This window comes from Vigna umbellata, chromosome 1 (genome assembly GCF_029865625.1).
Source record: "Vigna umbellata cultivar VRB3 chromosome 1, Vumbellata_1.0, whole genome shotgun sequence".
Classification (NCBI taxonomy): domain Eukaryota; kingdom Viridiplantae; phylum Streptophyta; class Magnoliopsida; order Fabales; family Fabaceae; genus Vigna; species Vigna umbellata.
The window spans coordinates 20,589,949-20,601,186 of NC_142165.1; the positions used below are offsets into that span (position 1 = coordinate 20,589,949).

At 34.5% G+C, this 11,238-nt stretch overlaps 1 protein-coding gene across 1 annotated transcript; it reads right to left on the bottom strand.

Moving 5' to 3' along the window:
* Positions 1-5,039: 5,039 nt before the first annotated feature.
* Positions 5,040-8,172, bottom strand: LOC124821527 (receptor-like protein EIX2). Its single transcript, XM_088099926.1, has 2 exons — positions 5,816-8,172; positions 5,040-5,305 (listed from the first exon to the last, which is right to left on the bottom strand). Exon 1 carries the CDS (start codon positions 7,898-7,900, stop codon positions 5,843-5,845), a length of 2,058 nt encoding a protein of 685 aa, XP_087956052.1. The 5' UTR covers positions 7,901-8,172; the 3' UTR covers positions 5,040-5,305; positions 5,816-5,842.
* Between the last annotated feature and the right edge of the window lie 3,066 nt (positions 8,173-11,238).

The window sequence follows — 11,238 nt, forward strand, 5'->3', positions numbered from 1 at the left end:
ATTAGAAAGCCTCCTTCGTACTTGCAGGATTATCTTGCAACCTTACTGTTTCCACTCTTGTGCCACATCAATCTTCAAGCAAAGGTAATCTCTATCCTCTTTCTCAAGTACTTTCCTATCATTGTTTGACACCTTTATATCAGTCTTTTGTTATGAATATCACTATCACACCTGAGTCCACCAAATATTATGAGGCCTCCAAACATGAGTGTTGGAGGATATCCATGGATCAAGAACTAGAGGCGCTGGCAAGTAATAATACTTGGGTCCTAGTTTATAAACCATCTAACGAAAACCTTATTGGTTGCAAGTGGGTCTACAAAGTCAAGCACAAACATGATGGGATAATAGAACTATACAAAGCAAGGTTGATTGTGAAGGGTTACACTCCAATAGAAGGTATTGACTTCACGGATACCTTTTCCCCCGTGGCAAAAATGACCACTCTAAGAGTTGTATTGGCTTTGGCCTCCTCCAAAAATTGGTTTTTACACCAATTAGATGTAGATAATGCCTTCTTGCATGCACATCTAGACGAAGAAATCTATATGGCTTTATCGCAAGGTCTCTCAACTTCCAAGCCCAAGCAGGTCTGTTTATTAAAGAATCTTTCTATGGGTTGAAGCAAGCTAGTCGACAATGGTTCCATACTATCTCTCGTGCTCAGAAAATTCTTGGTTATTCACAAAGTCAAGTTGATCACACAATATATACCAAGAAAACAGATAAATCCTTCACAACTTTACTATTTATGTTGATGATGTTTTGTTAACCGGAAATGATATTTCTGAAATCAATAAGGTCAAACAGTCTCTTCATGCACAATTTGGCATTAAGGATCTTGGAGAAGCCAAGTTCTTTTTGGGTTTAGAAATTGCATGGTCTTCCAAGGGCATAGTGGTTAACCAACACAAATATGCCTTGGAACTTTTATTAGATTCTGGTTTTCTATGTTGTAAGGTAGTAACAACACCCATGGATAGCTTTGTTAAGCTCGGAGCTATTACTGGCAAACCAATCTCAGACATCCACTCCTATACAAGATTGATAGGAAGACTTCTTTATCTTACAACTACATGACCAGACATAACTTTTGTGGTGAATCAACTTAGTCAATTCTTATTTTCCCCCACAAATCAACATCAAGCATCTGCTCATAGAGTACTCCGCTATGTTAAGGACTCACTTGAGTGTGGCCTTTTCTGTCCATCATCAAACATTCACAAGCTCACCACATACAATGACTCTGACTGAGCTAGTTGCATTGACTCTAGAATATCGATTACTAGGTATCGTTTATGATAATGCTAATTTTTACCATTATTTAAGCATCAATTTAGTAGCAAAATCAACTCCTTTCTAACTTATAACTTGTTAAATCCTCTTCTTTTGTCTTGTTTTTTGAATAAATGTGTTTTGGGCTACTTTGATGTATTTTCATCAATAATCCCTTATTTTGTAGCTAATTATGAGCTTGGAAGAATCTCCAACAATGTATAGAGATGAACCAAAGCAAGCACACAGCAGAAACGCTCGTCGTCAGCAAACGGACGCTCGTCCTGTGGACACAAGAGAGGACGCTCGTCCAGCTAGAAAACGAACGCTCATCACGGTGTGGACGACAGAGAGTACGCTCGCTCAAAGCGCAGTGGACGCTCGTCCAGCACACAGAAGAGGACGCTCGTCCAAGCCAAGAGCTGTGGACGCTCGTCCAAGCCAGGCACAAGAGGACGCTCGTCCAAGCCAGGCAGAAGAGGACGCTCGTCCAGCTAGGCAGAAGAGGACGCTCGTCCAGCTAGAAGAGAACGCTCGCCTGTGGACGCAAGAGAGGACGCTCGTCCAGCTAGAAGAGGATGCTCGCCCTGTGGTCGCAAGAGAGGACGCTCGCTCAGCGAGCAGAAGAGGACGCTCGTCCAAAAGACACTCAGTGGACGCTCGTCCTCGGCCAGGAGAATAGGACACTCGTCCAATGAAGAGATCAATGGACGCTCGCCCATATCCAGATGGTCCGCGCCCGGGCGCGACAGAGGGGCGCCGGGCGTGATTTTAGAGAGAGTTTCATGCCCGGGCGCGATTGAGAGGGCGCCCGGGCGCGACTTTTCCCGAGAACCTCGCGCCCGGGCGCGGCTGAGAGGGCGTCGGGCGCGACTTTTGCTGATGTGTCTGACAGAGCTTATTTAACCTTTAAACGCGAAGGAGTTTGGGTCTTTGGTTCGTTGGAGGTGCGATTTCACGTTTGGAGCTCATGGAGGGCGCGAGGAGCTTGTGGGAACATCTCCTCCTCTTCCTTTGGGTCTCCTTCTTCTTCCATCTTCCATGTTTGTAAGCTTTAGGGTTCTCCATGTTCATCTTGTTAGGGATTAGTTGTAGCCTCTGAATCTTGTGTAATTTGTGAATGATTTGATTATATATATGCCTTTTCTATCAATTGCTAGTGTTCTTGTTTCCGATCTTAAAGCTTGCATGTAATGGGGACGTTCATGACTTGATTTTGGGGTTTCATGGATTATTGGGACGTAAGATGGAACCCAGAACTGAAATAGAAGTCCTTGTGGTTCATTGATTCTAGGGATGGAAGATGATTCACATGTTGTCTTAAGATCCTAATTCTTAATGCGGGTTTGCTTGTTAGATTGTCCAAGGGGTTGGAGTTTGATAAGGAAAACCTAGGCTCTTTCACCTAAGGGATTAGGGCTAGAGTGTTTTAGTGGATTGACTTTAGTAAATTGATAGAGAGGAGATGAAATTGGTTATACACAAGAGTCCATTGGTGAAACCTAACCTTAACAATGTCATTTCATATCATTTCTAGTCTTTTCCATTTCCAAGTGCCTTCAATACCAAAGTCCAACCTTGTAATTACTTGTGAATTTATGTTTCTGCACTTGTTTGTAAATCGATTTTATGTTCTTGAGTCTATATGAGTTGTTAATCACACAATTCTCTAGTATTACGAGTCTCTTGGGAAAACGATACCTAATCTTACCGGTTTATTACTTGAACGATTCGGTATGCTTGCCGAAATCGCCTAACAGTTTATTCATTGGTTCCTCTTTAATCTCATGGCGATCCAAGAAGCAAACTATTGCAGCACGGTCCTCATGTGAAGCTGAGAATCACGCATTTGCAGTAACATTGTGTGAAGTACAATGGATCTCTTATCTTCTCAAGGATTTACAAGTTGCTAAGCCTTTTCCTGTGACACTTTTTTGTGACAACCGCTCAACAATTCATATTGCTCATAATCCCAACTTCCATGAGCGTACAAAACATATTGAGTTGGATTGTCACATTGTTCGGAAAAAACTCAACCAAGGCTTTATTCATCTTGTGCCTATCCCTTCAACACAATAATTGACTAACATTTATACAAAATTTTTGACGCCTGCACCATTTAGATCTATTTTTTGCAAACTGGGAATGCTTAATATACATTCTCCAGTTTGAGGGGGACTAATAGACGTCATATTAGCCAAATTCGTTTCTAACTAATTTGCATTTGTTACAATACGTGATTATCTTTATTTGTTGTTTATTCTGTTTCTTTATTTTTAAGTTTGTTACTTCTTTTCATGTATATAAGTAACCCTATTGCAAGTTCTTCCATGAATAAGATTAATCTTTTATCTTTTCTAGTTTAAATTGTTAGTTTGTTACCAAACCTTAATTTTTTGTGTAAAATCTATTTTAGTAAAGAGTAGGTAAAAGGCAATGGTTTTATTTGCGTACCAGCATGGAACATGTAGCATTTACTTTGTCTACAGGTTGTTATTTGAAAATAGAAACGAGGAGAAACCATCTCAAACAAGAATGCTCCTCGTATAACGTACGATCTTACTTCAATGAATAAAATATTATGTAGACGAGACACACAATTAGTTAAACAACTAACATTTAAAAAAGGTTTTTCAAGCGAAACACTAAGTTACTTTAACGAATAAAAAAACACTTTAGATGAGACATTAAATTATTTAAACAAGTAACATTCATAAAAGTCCTCTATGTGAGACACCAAGTTACTCAAACAAGTAACATTAACAAAACAACACTTTATGCAAAATACCGAATTATTTAAACAAGTAACATACATAAAAAGTCTTCTAAATAAAACATGGAGTTACTTCAATGAATAATAAACCCTACAAATAAGACATCGAGTTACCTAAACAACTAACATTCATAAAAAGTCCTCCAAGTAAGATAATGAATAAAACATCTTCCAAGCAAGTAGTGAGTTATTTAAACAAGTAACACTCATTAAAAAAAAACTTTTCAAATGAAACACCGACTTACTTCAACGAATAAAAAACCTTCCAAACGAAACATCAAGTTATTTAAAAGTGTAACATTCTAAAAAAATATCCTCGAGGCGATGCACTAAGTTACTTAACAACTAACATTCATACCGAATTACTTAAACAAATAAATAACTCTCCAAGTGAGACGCTGAATTACTTTAACGAATAAAAAGCCACTAAAAAATTGTCCAACTAGCAATCAAATAGATTACGATTTTTAGTTTTGGTTGGATACTATATTAAAAAAACGAGTCATTTCAATCCACAGGTTTGTAGAGGAATATAGTTTATAAAAATTAAAGTTCGTTTAAAATGAAGACTATAAAAAGAACATGTTTTTTATAATGAGGGTTTCGCATATATGCGAGCTTAAATGAGTTGACTGATTGGCATACCCAACTCTAGTTTGATCTAATGTGAACGATAGCAACATAAAGGAGTTATTTGAGATTTATGGATAAGCACCAACTAAATTCAAATCAAGTATCTGATAATCCTCAAAGCGGATTGGACCTTACCATGTACAATAACTTCTCATAAATTAATAAATTATGAGACCTGTCAATGAATAAATTAATTTGAACTTACTCTTTATTTCTTTCTAATAATCTAAACAAATCATAGTTATAAGTGCTGCAAGATCAACCCAACATTATATCCATCGTTATAATGCAATTTTGATTTTAAAATCATGACGTCCTCGTTTATTTTTGCAAACAAATTTCAATATAAAACATACAATTTCCTATATAAAACATACAACATATACTTTCACTTAAATGCTACAACACCCTTATATAACAGTTTTGCCCAACACAGAACAAACGAAAAAACAAAAATAAAGTTGAAAAGCATCACTGTAACTTAAAAAGAGAAAACAAAATACACCAACTATTAATAATAACCAAATTTTAAGTTCATCACTGCTGAAATTGCCTGTAAGAACTATACCACCATGTTCTCTTCTCCTAAGCGTCATGACTCGTACTCTTTTTTGTGAATAATACCTAAGATATAATAATGAAAGAATTTTATAAGAATAACTAAATTAATAGGAAAGCATTCATTATCATATAAGTTATAGTAACTAAAAAATTTTAATACACCATAAAACGTCTTAAATTGATATTTTTTCTTTCCATTATTCTAATATATTTTCACTTTTTTTACAATTGTTTTTATCGACCCAATTTTGATAAATAAAAAATACATTGATCTACTCACTCACTCTACTTTAACCACTTAAAAGATGCCGCTGACATATTTAAAAGTTAAGATAACGCTATGACATATGTGAGTTGAGAAAACTAATATATGGTTTTCATTCTAAACTCAATTCACTAATATATGTTTTCAAATAAGTTAGATATAAATATTACTATAATTTAAAAATATATAAAGAATAATCAATAATTGAAAAAAAATGAAGAACTAAAGTATATTTTAGTAATGGTAAAGAGTAATTTAAAGATAAATTAAAATAAAATTTGTATAAAAAAGAGAAAAGATCTACTCACCTGTATTGTTATGTAACTTATTTGACCTTAACTGAAGCGATTAATGTTTGTCACCACCATAATATGAATTCGATCTTTCAAGTCATAAACAAACTTAAAGGAAGTATGTCTCAATCTTCTGTTTAAGAAAATAGTACAACAAACTCCTAAAAAGCCTGTTACAAATCCAGATTCCATTCCGATGTAAAACCATGTCAAAAATTTAAATTGATTTCCACCTTCATGCACAACCTCTCTGTCTTTATGTTCATCATCTGGAAAGCAGATTTTGGTAAGTGGGGGTCCACAAAGATCATGATTGCCCATGTAACTAAGTGCACTGAATCCCTGAAGTTGTGTTCCTGATGGTATTTTGCCTGTCAAATCATTGAATGACAGGTTCAAGTAACCCAAAAAGGATAATTTGGATAAGCTCTCAGGAATTTCTCCCCTAAGTTGGTTTGTTGAAAAATCGAGGGACTCCAAGTTTTTCATATTTCCTATCTCATTTGGTATTTCTCCTGCTAATTTGTTGTTGGATAAATTCAAGGAATGCAATCCAATGAGACTAAACATCTGTGGAGGTATTGTTCCGGACAAATTGTTACTTGACATATCAATTAAGGTCATAAAGTGTAGGTTGCTTTCATATTCTAATACTTGACCTTTAGTAACCAATTCAAGACTGTCATCATTGATTAAGTAACGACCAGGAGATGATGAAAGAAATTCAAAAGAAAGTTTGTGGCGTGAGACATTGTTGAAAAGTAGGGTTTTGATATTACCAAAGCAACTGGGTATATGACCGGAGATTGTGTTTTGTGCAATATCCAACACAATGAGGGAAGACATTTCACATATTTGTGGTGAGATTTTACCACTAAAATGATTGGACCTTAATTGGAGAGCCAATACACCATGAGATATCCAATCTGGTATGTTCCCTGATAAGTGGTTATTGCGAACGTTAAAGACCAATAGAGAGCGACAATTTTGCAATGAGAGAGGAATCTCCCCATGTAGTTTATTCTCATGCAAATGGAGCGAGGTGAGATTAGATAAGAAGCCCAGTGATGGAGGTATCTTTCCTGATAGATTATTGCTTCCCAAGTGAACAGCAACCAAAGATTTCCAATTCTTCCAACAATTCGTAAGTCCTCCAGATAGATTATTAAATGATATGTCCAAATACAACAAATTGTTTTTCCCATTCGACACATTATGACCACATAAGAGGGGAGACAATTCTCCTGATAATGAATTATTTGATAACGAGACAATGGTCACCTGTTGTGATAATTGAGGCAAGAAACCTTTTAGACCATTTGATGATATGTCAATGACTGTAGAGTTCAACAACACATTTGACATGTCTCCGTCTATCAAATTGCCTTCTAAGTCGAGTTCAATCACTGATGATACCCAATTCCAAAATTTGTCTGGAGCCTCAAATGATGAATTCCATATAGTTAATATTTCAAGTGATCGTTGTGTATAGAACCACGCAGGAAGGTTGGGATTTGAAAACCCAAGTACTAATTCCTCAAGTTGAAAAGGTGGAATCCAATCCGAGTCAAAGTCAAAGATTAACGTGGAATATGAGTATATATACAATAACTTTAATTTTGACAATTTGGCTAAATTTCTCTCAGACACAACTCCTGTCAATGGATTTGAGCTCACATCCAATTCAATCAAGGTTGATAGATTTCCCAAATTTGTGGGAATAGATCCTGAAAACTTGTTTATTCCAAGAATAAGAATTTTTAAATGTTTGAAATCACCTAACCAATCTGGAATGGGTCCATCAAAGTTATTGTCTTGCAAGATCAAGTTTTCTAGTTCTCGAAGATTTAACAAAGCCTTAGGTAGATGTCCTATTAAAGAATTTGACCTAAGGTCTAAATGATAAATACCACAACTAAGATTGAATAACCACTTAGGCAACACTGAGTTAAATTCATTTGCAGAAAGACCAAGATATTCGAGTTTAGTAAAATTAGCATACTGAAGAGACAAACTCAAGTCTTTAAGTTGACAACCACGCATTTTGAGGAATGAAAGTGATGGAAGCATAGTAACTAATTGAAGCCAATTAGATTCCATGCTAAGATCAATCTCATTGAGGTTGAGATATTCTAAGGAGGAGATGTAGGGAAGCCACCGAAGGTTGTTGATGACAAGATTATAGTTATATGATATATCAAGATGATGAAGAGTTGAAGAGTTGACACACTGACTATGAGAAGAAGTAGGTATAGATAGATTATGACAATTATGATTATGAAGATAATCAAATTGTAATGCTAAGAAGTCATTGTTTCCCAAATCCAAGTATTCTAAATATTTCAACTCTGCTAACAATAAGGAGAGGGGAATGGAACCTGTAAGACAATGTGATTTATCTTCTTCGTCCCTATAGCTAGGAAGAGTTGTAGAACAGGGGAGAGTGATTTGAGTGACTCTACTAGTGATGTTGCTACAGATGACTCCTTTCCAATGACAACAATCTAGTTGAGTGGTCCATGAGGAAAGGACAGCTGAGGGATCTGTAACTCCTTGCTTGAAATTTAAGAGAGCATGCATGTCTTGTTGGTTGCAACGAATATTGAAGCTGCAAAAGGCAGTGTTGAACATGATTCCGCATAGCAACCATACAAAAATGATTGCATTTTGAGAGAGAAATTTACTCATGATTTTCGAAAGAAATGAAGGGGACGATGTATTAAATATAATGGAGAGAAACTCTATTTATAGTAATTGGAGTCTATACAAAAGTTTCACATCCGTAATAATAGATTAAGATATAATGAAATTTTGTGTTAAACAAAAAAGTACAATTTATTGGCATTGCAACGACTTGACTAGAGAAACCGATTGTAACATATTGCTTGACAAAACGTCTCCTCACGAAAAGGATTTTGGAAAGACGTATTCATGTCAAACATAAATTATGCATCGATCCTATCATTCCTTATTTTTCTACTCAAGATTAATTTCTTATTTCTAGTTTTAATAATCCTTATTTAATGCTACTTCGGATAAACTAATATCATTGATTATTGTTTATATAAATGATTGGAGAGAAAAAAATAATCACACACCGGGAGAGGATGAGTTTTAGGAATACGTATTCATATTTTAAAAGTAGAGGAAATTATATATATATATATATATATATATATATATATATATATATATATATATATATATATATATATTACTTTATAAGGCTTCACGTAGTCATAGTTATTTATGTACACTGTACACATATTCAATATATTATTTATCTTTTATAACTTTGGTATATTTTAGTTTAATTTTATAAATACATGATCTCAAAATAGTACTATTTCAATTTCTCCCTACTCACTCCTATATCATTATATTTTAGTATTCCCTCTTTAAACTATTAAAGAGATAATATTTTAAGAAACATCTATTGTGTTGTGAAAGAATGAAATTTCTTGATATGGTCAATCTTGTCTCGAAATTTTTGGGTGTGTGTATGAGAAGTTTGATGTTCTTCTCGATTTATGCACCTATCAGGATGTCTCATAGAATCTTAGGACTTTACTGTCTATCTTGGCTTAGGTTATGATGTTTGTGTTTGCCGTGATATTGCTTTGAGTAATAAGAAAGTCCACGAGTTTTCATTGTTTTACGCTAGGTTAACCTGCTCCGGTCTCTTTAAGTTTTGTGTTAGGGGATCCGTTGTGGCTTTCATGCGAACCTCGTCGTGTTGGCAGGTTACACTCTGCTCGAAAATTACCTGGACCTTCTTCTCGAGAGTTAGGCCAAGGTCAGGGAGGTGATTTCTCGTTCTCCAGGTCAGTCATCTTTTGTTGGAGTTCTTGAAGGTCCGCCTAATGTTGAGCGTGTACGGCTACAAGCTCGACATAACGCTTGCGTTGTTCTTCGTTCTGCAGCATTAGCGTTTGCATTTAGTATTGAAGGATTGTCAAACTGGGTTGGATTCCATCTTGTGAGTTAGGCTTGACTTTAGGTGATGACTATGGGATGATGAGGCTGGGGAAAGTTTTACTAAAGTCTCACAGTGGGTGCTAAATGTTCTTATCGGAAGTCTTGAACGAGGTCATTTGGACAGGTGACATGATCTAAGCAACTTTGAAGTCCTGACGCGTACTTTTGAAGATTGGAATGTGAGGGAGGATCCACCAGTAAGAGAGTTTTAAGATCTACAAGAATATAGTAGTAAATATAAGTATGATTATTATAGTAATAGAGCATTTTCTCGAGAATACTAGTTGTACTTATAGGTTAACATGAATCATTGACCTATGCTGTAATATCAAATAATAACATTGAAATAATATATATCTCAAGTTGATAATAACAACCAAGTGGTACTTTAGTGTAAATAATAATCACAATGTCAAATTGACGAGATTTGTTTCAATTGCGTAAATATGTGAATATTTCTTCAACACATCCATTTCGGGCTAAGTAAATTTAGTTGAAGTGCATTCTTTAATATATTTATTAGGCTAAATAAGTACAAACTGTTTGAAATTGTAAAATGAATAGATATTTGAAAGTTCTGTTTTTTCAGGATTGTGGAATACGTATATTTCAGATACAGTTTAGTTTTTTCGAAAAAAGTTATATCTTTTAACGATAATTCATATCAGAATAATCGCGACTTATTAGTAGTTAACATTATCGTTGTATAGTGAACTTTTGAATACAATTTTGAACCATCGTTGATTCTTTCAACTTTTTAAGATGTTTAATATAATATAACAATGATTAAAAAGTGTTTTTAAAAGTCTTATTTGACTTTCGTCGAAAACCCTTTCAACGGTAGTAAGAAATTGTTCCCACTCTTAAAAAATATTTTTATTTTGATTTTGAACTTATTTTGAAAAGTATAAAGGTAATATACTTTTATTTGATTTTATCATGAAGATTTTATTTTTCATTTATTTCATATCTATCTTATTATTGGAACGCATCAACATCTCACCGATGAATGTAACTACAATGTATTGGAGATTTTTATTAATTGTAAATTTGAAATGAAAAGAGATAAGATGATGTTAAAGTTTTCGTTCACAAATTTTCGTCCGTTGAAATGTCAAATCCGTGTAATACTCAGAATTAATTGTTTGTTTGTCCGCGAGATATGAATATAGTAATAAGGAAAATGAATTTAATTAGATTTATTTGGCAAAAGGAAGAAAGTGATAATTTCTTTTCAAGAAGGAAATTTTGTGGAAGATATAAAATAACAAAATTAAAGTCAGATCCGTGGAAAGTAGGTGTGGAAAAAAAGAGAAGACACTAACTCCAATTTAGATATAATTTTCTTTCGAAAGGGAAGTTTGTGAATGTAACATCCCAAAATTATACAGTCAGCAACTATATAATAGAATATTCACATATATTAATATAGCAAATCAGTCTTACATAAGAATAATAAC

What these genes read in the sequence shown, in the direction of transcription:
- LOC124821527 (XM_088099926.1), bottom strand. Translation starts at nt 7,900, where the DNA reads ATGGAATCTAATTGGCTTCAATTAGTTACTATGCTTCCATCACTTTCA.